The 15,546-nt window shown below is 61.3% G+C and overlaps 1 protein-coding gene across 7 annotated transcripts in view; it reads left to right on the top strand.

Moving 5' to 3' along the window:
• Nucleotides 1-14,719, top strand: part of ANKRD11 (ankyrin repeat domain containing 11) — a 158,896-nt gene extending 144,177 nt beyond the window's left edge. For 6 of the 7 annotated variants that reach the window (XM_081273576.1, XM_081273577.1, XM_081273574.1 and 3 more), the window contains 6 exons: nucleotides 1,418-1,565; nucleotides 1,993-8,300; nucleotides 10,621-10,719; nucleotides 10,787-10,930; nucleotides 12,571-12,663; nucleotides 13,744-14,719. In XM_081273576.1, coding sequence (XP_081129702.1) covers nucleotides 1,418-1,565; nucleotides 1,993-8,300; nucleotides 10,621-10,719; nucleotides 10,787-10,930; nucleotides 12,571-12,663; nucleotides 13,744-13,929 — 6,978 coding nt within the window. In that variant the 3' untranslated portion in view covers nucleotides 13,930-14,719. Of the gene's footprint in view, nucleotides 1-1,417; nucleotides 1,566-1,992; nucleotides 8,301-8,895; nucleotides 8,920-10,620; nucleotides 10,720-10,786; nucleotides 10,931-12,570; nucleotides 12,664-13,743 lie in introns of those variants that run through there. The other variant, XM_081273580.1, reaches the window with a different exon arrangement.
• Nucleotides 14,720-15,546: the final 827 nt, after the last annotated feature.

Raw genomic sequence — 15,546 nt, 5'->3', positions numbered from 1 at the left:
TGGTGTTCCTACAGAGCAGCCCCTGCCTGGCTGTTCTGGAAGGGTTTCAGGAAGCCATGACTCTGGGGAGAGGGGTTGCTGCAAGGGAGGGGCGGCCAGGAGGGTTCCTAGGGAGGTCTTGACTTTGGCCCCATGTTTGACAGAGGAGCTGCTGTTCCAGTGGTAGGTTGAGAGGATGGCGTCATAGCGCGTTTTGGGGGCTTTGTTTTTGTGCCCTTTCTTTCCTCCCATACTGGGCCTTGAACCCAGGGGTGCTTAACCACTGAGCCACAGCCATAGCTCTTCTCATTTTGAGATAGGGCCTTGCTGAATTATTGAGGCTGGCCTTGAACTTGTGATCCTCCTGCCTCCCTAGTAGTTGGGACTCTGGGTGTAGCTACTACACCCAGCTTGTTTGTTTTTTCAAAAGGGTCATTTTAGAGAAAGGGACTTCAGTAGAAAATAAAGTATCTGAGATTTACTAAGAAAAACTTTCTGGGGGTGGGCAGGTGTGAGTCTGAAGTGAACCTGGCTAAGAGTAGAGGGGGTCACAGTCTGGACCTCTGCACTCCTGGGATGTGTCAGCCACTGTGGAAATAGGGAGGCTGGCAGGATGGTGGCCCTTTGGGGAGGCCTGCTGGGGACAGGAGGCAGAAGGGACAGGAGGGACTTGGCCTGTGTTGGCCTTAGGGTAGGCCCAAGGCTGAGGCAGCTGGTGACCTCCACCAGCGAGATATAGCCAGGAACCCACTTTGGCCATCAGCCACCTGAGGAAGGAGGCCAAGCCAACGAGACTGGCTCCCCAGACCTGAGGTGGGTCATGCCCTCTGTCGTAGCCGCAGCTGCAAACGCAGATGTGTAGGTGCTGCTGACGTGCGGCCACTGGGAGCTGAGAGAGGAGACAGCCATTGTGAGCACCTGGTGGCGCAGGCAGATGAGACACAGGTTGCTGATCGTAATGATTGAACCAGGCTGTCGCACACCACCAGAGCACTTCTGTCCCTCATAGCCACCCTCCATGTGACTCCAAGCAAGGAAGAGATGGCCTTATTTTCCAATGTAAATGAAAATAAATAAACCAGCTTGCAGAAACTTTGTCTTTGTTCCCTCTATTCTGTACCCCATGATCTCCTCCACCCACCAGAGCTGCGCACCTGTGGACCCCACCCGCTGCTGGGCTCACTGTGGCGGGAGGGGGGTCTTGCTGAGAAGATTCCAGGAAGCGGTGCACAACTTGCAGAGGAGCACCAGAGAAAAATGGAAGGCAGTGAGGGCGGAAGAGCCCTCCTGTGGAAGAGGACGGCCAGCAGGGTGCACCCAGGGACACGGCCAGCGGCTGCTGAAGGGCACTGAATGGCCGGCTGCTGGGCGGAGCGGTCCTCCAGGGGAATCCTGTGTTGGCCGAGAGGCTCCCTGACGTGGCTGTCGTGTCTTGCAGGTGGTAAAGTTGTTGCTGCGGTATGGAGGAAACCCTCAGCAGAGCAACAGGAAAGGGGAGACCCCGCTGAAAGTTGCCAACTCCCCAACTATGGTGAACCTGCTGCTGGGCAAAGGCACGTACACCTCCAGCGAGGAGAGCTCCACAGGTAAGCCTGGCTGTGGGCGGACAGCGGGGCGGGCCTCCCCTGCCACGGGCAGCCCTGCAGCATCTGCATGTGGTGTTTCCCTGCAGATGGCCACGCAGGGTCTCCCAGCCTCCTGGGGGCCTGGCGCCTTCAGGAACTCCGGACTGCAGGAGCCACACCTGGGGCCTGGCTGCCGAAAAGCCGCGGTCTCTGCCGGGAGGCCAGCCCCACCTCTGAGCAGACTTCTCGGTTCCCTCTGCTGTGGCTGGCCTCAGATGGGATAGATCAAATGACGTGCTTCTCCAGAAGCAGGGGCTGGCCAGCCCTGCCCTCCTGGGTGACCACGCATCCGGGGAGGCCCTTCCTTGCTCCAGCGGCAGAGCTGCCCCACCCTGATCTGGGAGAGTGGCTCTGAGCCTGCCTGACCTCTCCCTTCCTGTCCCCACAGAGAGCTCCGAGGAGGAGGACGCCCCATCCTTTGCACCTTCCAGCTCAGTTGATGGCAACAACACAGACTCCGAGTTTGAGAAGGGCCTGAAGCTCAAGGCCAAGAACCCAGAGCCTCAGAAGACTGTGACGCCTGTCAAGGACGAGTATGAGTTTGATGAGGACGATGAGCAGGACAGGGTCCCTCCCGTGGACGACAAGCATCTGCTGAAGAAAGACTATAGGAAAGAACCCAAGGCCAGCAGCTTCGTGTCAATCCCCAAGATGGAGGTCAAGAGCTATGCCAAGAACAGCACCACCGCGCCAAAGAAAGCCGCCCATCGCATCCTGTCCGACACCTCAGACGAGGAGGATGCCGGCCTGGCTGTGGGCGCGGGGGAGAAGCTGAGGCTCTCAGCGCACACAGTCCTGCCCGGCTCGAAGGCCCGCGATCCCCCTGCGCCCAGGCAGCAGAAGGAGAAGAGCAAAGTGAAGAAGAAGCGGAAGAAGGAGGCCCGGGGCAAGGAGGTGCGGCCTGGGAAGAGGAGTGACAAGCTGTGCTCCTCCGGGTCCGAGCGCGCATCCTCTGAGAGCGAGGAGGACGGGGACTCGGTGGGGAGCACGGGCTGCCGCAGGGGCTCCCCCCTGGTGCTGAAGGACCCATCGCTCTTCAGCTCGCTGTCAGCCTCCTCCACCTCGTCCCATGGCACCAGCCACGCCGACCAGCACAGCAAGCACTGGCGCGCGGACAGCTGGAAGGCCGTGTCCTCCCCTGCCTGGTCACAGGTCAGCTCGCTGTCGGACTCATCAGGCACTGGCCTGACAAGCGAGTCGGACTGCTCCTCCGAGGGCTCCAGCGTGGAGTCCCTAAAGCCCGCAAGGAGGAAGCAGGAGCATCGCAAGAGGGGCAGCCTGCAGAGCATGGCTCCCGAGAAGAGGGGCGGCTTCCACCCCAGCGTGGACGGCGCCGTGCCCAAGCTAGACAAGGAGGGAAAAGTCGTCAAGAAACACAAGACGAAACACAGACACAAAAACAAGGAGAAGGGGCAGTGCCCCGGCCAGGAGCTGAAGCTGAAAAGCTTCACCTACGAGTACGAGGACCCCAGGCCCAAGGCCGACAAGGCCGCCCTCCTGGACAGCGACGTCTCCGCGGAGGGCAGGCTGCGGGTGTTGAAGCATGACCGAGACCACCTCAAGAGGGAGGAGAGGCTGGGCAGGACCAAGCCTGAGGACAAGGAGTGGCTCTTCAGAGACGAGAAGCCACTGAAGAGGATCAAGGACGTGGGCAGGGACGGCGGCAGGGCCTTCCGGGAGGAAAAGGACCGGGCTGGCAGGGCTGAGCGGGAGAGGCTGGGCAAGGAGAAGTCCCCCAAGGAAGAGAGGCTGCGGCCGTATAAGGAGGAGAGGAAGAAGAAGGCCCGGGACCGGCCCCCCAAGCCCGAGAAGAAGGGCGAGGCCAAGGAGAAGGCCCTGAAGGAGGACAAGGAGAGGCTCCGGAGGGAGAAGGCCTACAGGGAGGACGCAGCCTTCGACGACTGCTGCCACCGGGGCCACTTCCTGGAGAGCGAGGACACCAAGCTCAGCCTGTCCGACGACCAGCAGGACAGGTGGTTTTCAGACCTCTCCGACTCCTCCTTTGACTTCAAAGGGGAGGACAGCTGGGACTCCCCAGTGACAGATTACAGGGACATCAAGAGTGACTCTGTGGCCAAACTTATCTTGGAAACGGTGAAAGAGGACAGTAAGGAGAAGAAGAGGGACAACAAGGCCCGGGAAAAACGAGATCTCAGAGACTCTTTCTTCCGAAAGAAGGACCGGGACTACTTGGACAAGAGCTCGGAGAAGAGGAGGGACCAGGTGGAGAAGCACCGGAGCCTTCCCAGCTACCTCCCCGACAAGGACAAGAAGAGGAGAGAGTCCTCGGAAGGCACACGGGACCCACGGGACCGGAGAGATGCCCTGGAGGGCTCCAGGGAGCGGAAGGATGTCCGCCTGCGGCCAGAGGAGCCGCACAGGGAGGAGCTGAAGGAGTGTGGCTGCGAGGGCGCCTTCAAGGACAAGCCCGACTGCGACCTCGCCAAGAGCCTGGAGTCCTGGGAGCGGCACCACGCAGCTCGGGAGAAGGAGAAGAAGGAGAAGGCTCGCTCCGAGAGGCACAAGGACAAGTCCAGCGACAGGGACCGAGGCGAGAAGTGTCCGAAGGACAGAGACTTTGACAGATGCCTCAAGGAGAGGAAGGATGGCAAGGAGAAGCACAAGGACAAGGACACACACGGCAGAGACCGAGACAGGAGGGCGGGCCTCGACCAGGCCCGGGAGAGGAAGGACAAGGCCTTCCCTGCAGCCGCCTGCGAGGACTCCTCTGAAAAGAGAGAGGAAAAGAAGGGGAAAGAGAAGAGCTGGTACATCGCAGACATCTTCACGGACGAAAGCGAGGACGAGAAAGAGGAGTACCTGGCCAGCGGGCTGCGGGCAGGGGAGGCCTGCGAGGCCCCCAGGGCGGACGCCCTCCAGGAGAGGGAGGACGGGAGGGAGCCGCCCGTTGCAGACAGGCACAGGAAGTGCCCCTCCGACAGGCCCCACGAAAAGCCCCGGGACAAGGAGCCCAAAGAGAAGAGGAAGGACAGGGGTGCCCCCGAAGCAGGCAGAGACAAGAAGGAGAAGGCCTTGGAGAAGCACAGAGAGAAGAGGGACAAGGACCGCAAGGACCGGGTCCTGGCCGACGCCACCCAGGAGAGGCGAAGCAGGCAGAGGCCACCCGAGAAGGTGGAGAGGAAGCATCCCGGGGAGGACAGGGCCAAGGGCAAGCACAAGGAGAAGCCGGACCGGGAGCGGAGGGCCTCGAGGGGCGCGGAGGCGGAGCGCAGCCTGCTGGAGCGGCTGGAGGAGGAGGCGCTGCAGGAGGGCAGGGAGGAGGCGCACGACAAGGCCAGCGAGGGCTCCTCCGACAGCTTTGCAGACCGCGGCCCCGAGCCCGGCCTGAGCGCCCTCCTAGAGGTGTCCTTCTCAGAGCCGCTGGAGGACAAGGCCCGGGAGGGCCCCTGCCTGGCAGAGAGGCTGAGGGAGAAGGAGCGGCACCGGCACTCCTCCTCCTCCTCCAAGAAGAGCCACGAACGCGAGCGGGCCAAGAAGGAGAAGGCCGAGAGGAAGGAGAAGGCCGAGGACTACAAGGACGGGGGCAGGAGGGAGCCCGGCCAGTACGAGAAGGACTTCCTGGACGCCGAGGCCTATGGCATCGCCTACGCTGTGAAGGTGGACGGCGAGGAGGAGCTGGACAAGGCCACCGACGGGTTTTCTGAGAAGAGAGAGAGGAGCGAGCCCGAGAGGGAGCCTCCCAAGAAAGTGGAGAAGGAGCTGAAGCCTTTCGGGTCCAGTGCCCTCGGCTCCCTGAAGGAGAAGAGGAGGAGGGAGAAGCACAGGGAGCGGTGGCGGGAGGAGAAGGACAAGCACAGGGACAGGCACCACAAGGAGGAGCCGCGGCCCACCGTCCGCGACAAGGAGAAGGGCAGGGAGGAGTCCCTAAAGCTGGGTGAGGCCAAGCCCAAGGAAAAGCCCCGGGAGGGCACAGAGAAGGAGAGGGGCGACCCCACCAAGATCAGCAACGGCATGGACAAGCTCCCACCACCCAGAGACCCAGGCAAGAAGGACGCCAGGCCCCGGGAGAAGCTGCTGGGGGACGGCGACCTGATGATGACCAGCTTTGAGCGGATGCTGTCGCAAAAGGACCTGGAGATTGAGGAGCGGCACAAGCGGCACAAGGAGCGCATGCGGCAGATGGAGAAGCTGCGGCACAGGTCTGGGGACCCCAGGCTCCGGGAAAAGGCAAAGCCCGCGGATGACACGCGCAAGAAGGGCCTGGATGCCGCGCCCAAGAAGCCCCTGGGGCTGGACCCGCCCTTCAAAGAGAAGAAGGCCAAGGAGTCAGCTGCGACGCCACCTGTTCCTGAAAGCAAGCCTCCGCCAGGACTGGGTGCCGAGGCCAAAGACTGGTCAGCAGGGCCGCCCCTGAAGGAGGCCCTGCCTGCCTCGCCCCGGCCCGAGCAGAGCCGGCCTGCCGGGGTGCCCACTCCCACCTCGCTGGTGTCGGGTCCCAGCTACGAGGAGCTGCACACGCCCCGGACCCCATCCTGCAGTGCCGACGACTACCCCGACCTGGTGTTCGACTGTACCGACACCCAGCACCCGCTGCCCACCACCAGCGCCTGCTCCCCCCCGCTCTACGACAGGTTTTCTGTGGCCTCAAGTGGGGCTTCAGAGCACCCGGGCCAGACGCCCACGAGGCCCGTCCCCACAAACCTGTACCGCTCCATCTCCGTGGACATCAGGAGAACCCCTGAGGAGGAGTTCAGTGTGGGGGACAAGCTGTTCAGACAGCAGAGTGTTCCTGCCGCCTCCAGCTTCGACTCTCCCGGCCAGCACTTGATGGAGGACAAGGCTGCCCTGCCACCTGTTCCAGCAGAGAAGTTTGCCTGCCTGTCCCCTGGCTACTACTCCCCTGACTATGGCCTCCCCTCACCCAAAGCGGCCACGGTCAGCAGCGCACCTTCCCCAGAGGCCGTGTTCCCTGGGCTACCAGCCAAGCCCTCCCCTGCCGCTAGGGGCAACCTCTTGGCCCCAGCCATCGAGGGGGCCCTGCCCCCGGACCTGGGCCTTCCTCTGGATGCCACAGAGGACCAGCAGGCCACAGCAGCCATCATCCCTCCAGAGCCCAGCTACCTGGAGCCCTTGGACGAGGGCCCCTTCAACGCTGTCATCACCGAGGAGCCGGTCGAGTGGGCCCATCCTGCCGCGGAGCAGACCCTTTCCTCCACCTTGGTGGCCAGTGCCTCTGAAAACCCCGTCACCTGGCCCGTGGGCTCCGACCTTCTGCTGAAGTCTCCACAGAGGTTCCCAGAGTCCCCCAAACACTTCTGTCCTGCAGAGACCCTGCATACCACTGTTCCAGGACCCTTCAGCACCTCAGAGCCCCCGTACCCCGTATCCCCCAGCTCCTACCCCTTGCCAGCCACCGAACCGGGCCTGGAGGAGGTCAAAGACGATGGGGCGGGAGCCATCTCTGTGGCCGTCTCCACCACAGAAGGGGCCACTGCGTATGCCACCCCTGCCAGACTGGAGTCTTTCTTCAGTGGCTGCAAGTCACTTCCTGAGGCACCCCTTGACGTGGCCCCTGAGCCCACATGTGTCACCACGGTGACCCAAGTGGAGGCTCTGGGGACCCTGGAAAGCAGCTTCCTGGACGGTGGCCACAGCCTGTCTGCCCTCAGCCAGGGCGAGCCAGTGCCCTGGCATGACGCCTTCACCAGCCCCGAGGATGACCTGGACCTGGGGCCCTTCTCGCTGCCCGATCTCCCCCTCCAGCCCAAAGACTCCTCAGATGTCGAGACTGAGCCCGTGGAAGGGAGTCCCGTCCCACCAGAGGAGAGCGCCCCTGGGGCTGAGGGGCAGCCCATACTGCCTCCTGACCAGGCCTCTCCCCCACTTCCCGCCGAGTCTGAGCCCTCAGAGGAGCCAAAGCTGGACGTGGTTCTCGAAGCCGCGGTAGAGGCAGAGACTGTGACAGGCGAGAGGACCCCCGAGGACTTGGACTCTGGCTCGGCACTGGCCCCCGGCCCTCCCGAACAGTGTCCCCTGGGGGGCGGAGCTGAGGAGACCAAGACTGAGGACCCCTCCACCACTCCCCATCATGCACCCGACGGCCCTGCCACCGATGGCACGGCACAGACGCCCGACAGTGCTGAGGTCACCCCTGCTGCCATCCCTGTAGAGGGGCCCCCAGGCAGCCTCCAGCCAGAAGCTACGGATCCAGAGCCCAAGCCCACGGCCGAGCCCCCGAAAGCCCCCAAGGTGGAGGAGGTCCCTCAGCGCATGACCAGGAACCGCGCTCAGATGCTGGCCAGCCAGAGCAAGCAGAGCACGCCTCCTACGGATAAGGAGCCCGCCCCCACGCCCACCCCAGCTGCCAGGGCCAAAGGCCGTGCCTCTGAGGAGGAGGATGCCCAGGCCCAGCACCCCCGCAAGCGCCGCTTCCAGCGCTCCAGCCAGCAGCTGCAGCAGCAGCTGAACACAAGCACGCAGCAGACGCGGGAGGTCATCCAGCAGACGCTGGCCGCCATTGTGGACGCCATCAAGCTGGACGACATTGAGCCCTACCACAGCGACAGGTCCAACCCCTACTTCGAGTACCTCCAGATCCGAAAGAAGATTGAGGAGAAGCGCAAGATCCTCTGCTACATCACGCCCCAGGCACCCCAGTGCTACGCCGAGTACGTCACCTACACCGGGTCCTACCTCCTGGACGGCAAGCCGCTCAGCAAGCTGCATATCCCTGTGGTGAGTACCACCCTGCCTGCCTGCCTGCCTGCACGCGCACACCCTGGCATAGGTCTCTGGGGCCACCTCACGGCCTCCGGGATCAGGAGAGCTGCCAGGGTCCGTGCCTCCATGGATGGCTGGCCCCTGGCCCCCAGCCCTCAGCCCCAGCATTTCTGCAGCTGTTCTCTGAGCGGTGGGGTCCTGGTGGGCACCCCTGCACAGCCCATCTTTGTGGCTCGCTGCTGGGACTGCCCTTCACATGGAAAGCCTCAGCAGAGTCTCACCTCAGTGGGTCCCACCTGCTCTGCCCGTCTCCCCTGCGCCTCTCCAGCAGGCTCCCCACAGCGTGTCAAGCCCTACCAGGGCCTGGGCCTTCCTAGACAGGCTGCTTCCCACTTGTCCTCTGGGGTCCTCTCAACTGCAGAGGCAAAGGAAGCTCTTCTCCATCTCCGGCCGTGAGCCCCCAGGCCCCTGGGGCCTCTCCCCTCACTGCAGAGCTGACTTTCTGTGTGGCCACCTACCCATGGAGGAAAAGCCAGGGCTTCTGTTGTTGACTCTCTGGGCCTGGCTGGACTCCGTCCTGGTTGCAGAGCAGAGGCCTTCTGACCTGCAGGTGGAATGAGGAAGACGGTGCTGCAGGGCCTTGCTCCCTCAGAGGCTGCTGCTGGACAGGAGGCACAGCTGCCGGGTGTCCCCTCTGAGCGAGGGTGGGTGTTGGGTGTGGGCTTCTCCTGGGTTTTCCTGGAAGGGGTTGAGTTCAGCAGCAGCAGGGCCAGGCCATGTTGCAACCACGTGTTCCCCCAAGGGGCATCCAGGAGCGCTGAGCCCTGAACCCTGAACCCTGCAGGAGGCCCGCACAGATGATGGTGTGGGCCCCTGCACTCAGACAAGTCAGGTCTGAAGTGTCTGTTCAGTAAGACCTCTTCCTACTTTCTGTGGTTGCATTTATGTCTCCATTACCCAAACAGAGTGACGGGGCTGCTGTGAGAAATTGGAGGGAAAGTAAAGGACCAAAGGTTGTGGTAGCCCTTCCCACAGCCCAGCCTTCAGTGTGGGCTCCTCCCTGTCTCCACCTCATCCTGCAGACCCTTGGGTGAAGCAGGCACACGCCTGCGGCTGTGTCGGGTATCCTGGCACATCCAAGTCCCTCAACCCATCGGGGCCCATCGGGGGACGAGATGGGCGAGGTCTGAAGGCTGCAGAGACCTAGCTGCATCTTCTGTTTTGAAATGATCTTAGATTCACAGAGAGGCCCACAACTCAGAGCCTCAGAATGCTTGTAGAGCCATCCTGGTGCTGTCTGTGGGAGATCTGGTTCAGTGCTGGACGGGGCCTGTGGTGGGCACAAGACCCTCTTGGGCAGTGCCGATCGTCTGTACAAGTGTCCTGTGATGGGACCGAGACCCGTGTCAGGGGCTGGATCCCCATCGTCACGGCCTGGTCCTGGGCACCGCTGGAGGGTTTCTGGTGTCTGGCCTCTGGTCATTGGGACTAATCTGAAGCCGTTGGGTCGGGTGCCTGGGCCGGGCTTCTCTGCCAGAAGCGCTGTCGTCTTCTCATTTGTCCCAGTCTCGGAGGACTTCGGGCTGATGTGGCCCCTTCCTCACTCTTGCCCCAACACCGCCCTGCAGCAGTGTTTCTGCTGTGCTTCCTGCAGCTGGGCCTGTCCATGCCTCAGGGTCTCGCTGCTCAGGGCTCTGCTGTCAGCGGGGGCCTCCATGGGCCTGTGGTCGATCTCAGCATCATCGCATGTCACCAGGCTGCCCAGGGCCTGCAGCTGCCACTGTCTATTGCACATGCCCTCCGGCCCGCCCCAGCCTTGCCTTCTCTGCCAGTTCCTTCCATGGTCGGAGCAGGCACCACACATCTGCCCAGGTCCTGTGCACACTGCGGGTTTTTTGTGTGCCAGCTCTGGGAGCCTGGCCTCCAATTCCTAAGAGAGGAGGCCTGTTCCTCGTCACCTGTGGTGTACACGCTTGCCTGCTGGTGTCTGGCTACCATGGTCAGCCTCAGAGCCTCCCCCATGGGGACTGGGGTGGGCTCTCTTCCCTTCTCAGCAGCCAGGCAGCCTCAGGCACTGGCGTCCAGGTTCCATTTTTGGGTGCGTAGGCCCTCACTGGACCCTACGGGGCTCCCTACTCCTGCTGTGCTGCTTTGGCACATAGGGTACGCACACCTCTCTCTCCTCCCCCTTGCCAGCAGGTGCTGTGTGCCCTGCCTTCTCCCTCACCGTCTCCTTGCTGTGCAGGGTCAGAGGTGCTTCTCAGGAGGTGCCTGGGTGGGTGGGTGCTCTGGGCAGGGCTCCGGCCCCACTGACCCATTCCCCTTGTGCATGCAGATTGCACCCCCGCCTTCCCTGGCGGAGCCCCTGAAGGAGCTGTTCAAGCAGCAGGAGACGGTGCGGGGAAAGCTGCGTCTACAGCACAGCATCGAGCGGGTAAGAGGAGGTCCAGGCATGGGGGCCACTGCTGGGGGCCTGCGCTCACCCCTCCTCCCCCTCGCAGGAGAAGCTGATCGTGTCGTGTGAGCAGGAGATCCTACGGGTACATTGCCGGGCGGCCAGGACCATCGCCAACCAGGCAGTGCCTTTCAGTGCCTGCACGATGCTGCTGGACTCTGAGGTCTACAACATGCCTCTGGAGAGCCAGGTGGGTGACCCAGCTGGGCCAGGGGCCCAGGACCTCTCCTTCCTAGAGGAGCCGGCCGGCCTCACACGCCAGGCAGCAGAGCAAGCACGAATCCAAGTGCTACGCTTGGATCAGGACTGCCCCAGCTCCCCGTACTTGGCACACTGGGACACTTGCGAAGCCAGGGTGAGCCGCTGCCCTCCCCATCGAAGGCCCCAGCGGGTCGGGGTTTCCCATCTGAACCTCAGCTCAGCCTGCAGCTGAGAAGCAGCTGGACCTGTGCAGCCCAGGCTGTGCCAGCAAGCCCTTCCCCTGCTGTGAGCAGTGCTTGGCTGGGCCTGGGGCAGGCTGGAGCTGCATGACCCAGGACTGCCTTGCCTCCCACACCCACTTCGAGTGCTGGCCTCCAGCCCGTGGCCTGTCACTGACTGCGTGGCAATACTCCAGAGCTCACCTGGGGACTCCCAGCCCTGGGGAGCGTTTCCAGTGTCTTGACCTTTCCGTGTCCATGGCTTTATGCTGGGACCTCTAGACGGATGCCCTGGGTCCCACGGGCCCCGGAGGCTTGGCAGTAGAGCCTTGGTGGGCTCCAGTTAAAACGTTCCTAGTGTGTTAAGGCTCCCCTACCCTGAGACGTAGATGCTTTCCCATTTATGTTACACACAGGTTTTCTTTAAAGCAAAGCAGTTTGTCAAGAAGCTGTAAAGCAGAGGTTAGCTGGGGACTAAAAGAGTGAATATTTGGAATTTGGAGTGAATATTTGCTCTTTGCGTCAAAAAGAAAAAACCACTAAGTAATTTCCTGGGTCTCTTTTGAACGTTCTCTCTCTCTCTTTTTTTTTTTTTTTTTTTTTTTTTTTATTAGTGTGGATAAACATACTACCTTTATGTGTTTATTTTATGTGGTGCCGAGAATAGAACCCAGTACCTCACACATGCTAGGCAAGCGCTCCACCACTGAACCACAGCCCCAGCCTAAAAGACAGTCTCCTGATGGTCAGGCTGAGGCCTCTTCTGTAGTACCTTGCTGACAGTCTGGGCACGAGGTGCACAGAGGCCACCGGCCTTCTGTTCTGAGAGCCTTTGGCATGTTCTTTCCAGGGTATGCAGGGGAGGCTGGGCACCTCCTTCCCAAGGGTGCCTGTGCCTGGTCCACAAGTGCAGACCCATTTGTTGGGGTGAAAGTGGGACTCTGGGTGAGGAGGAAGCGGTCAGGACCACAGGACATGGAAGCCAGTGGGGAGGGCAGAACCAGGCTGCCCAGGGCCTGCAGCTCCCACCTCAGAGAAGGGAGATGCGTTTCTGGAAAGTGGGGAGGTTGCCCGGGCAACACCAGCAGCTTCGTGTGATCCCTGTGCCATCTGTTTGAGCCTCTGGAATGGAGACTAGGGTCGAGGGACCTTACTCCATCCCACCCAGGACACAAAGCACCCCACTGGAAAGCCCCACCGAGGCGCAGCCCCTGTCAGCACTGCTGTGCTAGGGCAGGTCCCGAGTGGCTGCTGGGGGCCGCTGATGCCCAGGAACAGCCTCTCCAGGGAAGATGGGGGCTGGGGGGTCATCCCCTTGGCCCTGGACCAGGGTAACCTCCTGAGGTGACCACACCTCTGCTGGTCACCTCCCCAGCCCTCTTCCTCCAGACACACCTCGTTTGATTGACAGGGCGACGAGAACAAGTCCGTACGAGATCGCTTCAACGCCCGCCAGTTCATCTCCTGGCTACAGGACGTGGATGACAAGTACGACCGTATGAAGGTGGGTGCTGCAGGCCGGTGGCTGGACACCATGCATGCCTTGCCAGCCCTGCCCGCCCCCCACCAGCACGCCACTACTAGCAGCCATGTGACTTGCCAGTTTTACAGTTTCAGCTGCCCTGGGTCCCAGCCATCACCTGGCTCAGGCCACTGCGGTTTACACAGCCTGTGGGTGGGGTGGGGGGCTGCGGCACCCTCTCTACCTGTGTCCTCTCAGCTGACAGAAGACCCAGGGAGACCCTACCTGAAAGAGAATTAGGCTTTGTGCATTTCTACACCACTTTTTATTAATGCAAACTTTTGCAAGAAAAGTAGACTGGGAAAAAAAGAATCTAAAGGAGGTAGCCCAAGAAAAGGGAGATAAAATGGCCAAACTTGGTGAGAAGATGTTCAGTGTAGTCATTAGTTTCACAACCAAAAATGACATGACCTTTAGAAGAATGCAAGGGGCTGGGGCTGCTGCTGTCTCCCTGCAGGTTCTGGGAGCGTCAGCTGGTGTGGTCCACCTTAAGTCCAGCAACTGACGCCTTAAGTCCAGGCGTCAGGGTGGCCCTGCAGGTCCCCGCCCACACGTGCACTTGGGCAGTAGCTCAGTTTGGGCTGTGAAGGCAGAGGAGGAACTTCAGGCACTAGAAAGATGAAATGGGGGGCTGGGCTGTGGCTCAGTGGCAGAGCGCTTGCCTAGCATGCATGAGGCTCTGGGTTTGATTCTCAGCATCTAATAAATAAAATAAAGGTCCATCAACAACTAAAAAATATTTTAAATAAAGAATGTTGCAGCCACAGCCTTGTCCAGTCCTCAGGGGCTGCTGTGGTGGCTCTCAAGCCCTAGCAGACCCCCAGTGCAGCACAGCCGTGGGGCGGGGTGGTAGACGCAGGGCAGTCAGGGGCACAGACCATCCTGAGAGGCCGTCTTCCCGATGAGCAGCACCGTGGCTAGTTACAGAAAGGTCTGTGTCTTGACAGGGCAGTGGGCCATGGGCAGTCAGGTCCAGGCCGCAGCCTGCTGTGCATCTTGCCCTACAGAGGCAGCCGGGGCCACGGGTGGCATCTGGGACCCTCACCCGTGTGTGTCCTGCAGACCTGCCTCCTGATGCGGCAGCAGCACGAGGCCGCAGCCCTCAATGCCGTGCAGAGGATGGAGTGGCAGCTGAAGGCACAGGAGCTGGACCCCGCAGGGCACAAGTCACTGTGTGTGAACGAGGTTCCCTCTTTCTACGTGCCCATGGTCGATGTCAACGATGACTTTGTGCTGCTGCCAGCGTGACACCAGGGGAAAGTCGCAGGACACCGGCAAGGGCCGTAGTCACCAGTGCTGCTGACGTGCCCGCGGTGCAGGAGGGCACCGTGCCGGCCAGGTGGGAGGAGCCCAGAGACTGCACCTGGCCACACGCCTCGCCTGCCAGACCAGCCCGGAGGCCAGGAGACCAGAGTCTTTAGCAGCGGTGGCAGGGAGAACGGGCCCCACGCTGCAGTGCCTCATTGGCCTGCAGGAGGAGGAGACCGTGGCCCATCCAGAGGGGCACCTGGGTCCCTCCCAGCCAGCTGCAGGCACCCGAGGAGCAGGGGAGTGCGCTTTTGAAGTCCCTGCTCCCCTCTGATCAACTAAAGGAAACGACTGAGGCGTCCACCTCGCACAACAGTGACCTCTGGTCAGGGGCAGGAGTGTCCGCCCGCCACGGTCCTCAGGACAGGCTGGGACACTGAGGTCGCTGGTGCCAGGCGAGGGCCACCTGCCGGCCACAGAGGGACTCAGCCAGGACTCTCCAATAGTGTTTTTAATGGAGTCAAATCCACGTGGTTTGTATATTTTTTTCCTTTAATCTTGGGCATTTTGTTTCTCTTTCTGAGAACGTAACTTGAAACACTACAGAGCCAATAATCCTATAGAGAGTATCCGCGAACGAACGCTGTACAGTTTTATATACATTCACAATGTACTTTTGCTGCCTTCTAGATAATTTATTTTGCAACACATTACTGCACAGTTGTAAATAACTTATGTACTGTAACATCACTTTCAGTTATGTGTAAAGAAATAAATAAATTAATTAAAATGCTTCGCCTCGTGTGTGGTTGCTCCAGCCTCTGCTGGGGAGGTCGCTTCACCTGGAAACCCATCCCCCGGGGCTCCCGCTCCTCCCGCCTCCCCATCCCACCATTATAGGACCATGGCCTCGGAGAGGCCTCCCTGTCCCCTCAGCTGAAGACAGCTGGGCTCTCGCCACCCCCTGAGCCTGCGCAGGGTCTTGTCCCATGACCGGGCAGCTGGAGCCCCACTGGGAGATGCCCACACTGGTCAGAGGGTGGGCCCTCCACCTCGTGTTTTTCCCGAGCAGAAATGGTGATCTGCTGTTGGGAGGGGCCAACAGGCCATTCATCCCTGACTTGTGGGCCCCTGCAGGCAGTGGCCCCTCTGCTACCTGCCTCAGTAGGGGGAGCTACAGAAAGGGCCCCCCAAGGGAGCGAGGAGGAGTCCCTGTGTCCTGTGAGCTGAGCTGGGTGAGCCGTCACCCCTCAGGCCATGGGGTCCCTCACCTGCCAGCCAGCCAGCTGGTGCTGCAGGGCATCCTGTGGCACAGGGTCCTCTCAGGACAGCACCCTGCCAGCGCTGGGGCTTAGGCTCAGACAGGAAGGAACGAGAAGAGCCATTGGCTCATCGGCAGCCTGGAGTAAGTGAGGGGTTGGAAAAGCCAAGAATAGTTTTCTTCTTACGGAGGTGGTTCCTGGGGCAGGGCTGGCCCATGTGTGACTCAGCAGGAGAAAGGGTCCCCTGTGGGTGGGACCAGGCACTGCCCTGTGTAGGCTCCAAGATGCAGCTGCCTCCCACCCCACTTCCTCCCCCAGGGAGGACGGGAGGAGGGGCCCAGAGGAGGAAGCCCCT

The sequence above is a fragment of the Spermophilus citellus genome (assembly GCF_964194105.1).
Source record: "Spermophilus citellus genome assembly, chromosome: 18".
Classification (NCBI taxonomy): domain Eukaryota; kingdom Metazoa; phylum Chordata; class Mammalia; order Rodentia; family Sciuridae; genus Spermophilus; species Spermophilus citellus.
Note: the sequence above shows the minus strand (reverse complement) of the source record. Positions and strands in the feature narration are given on the sequence as shown.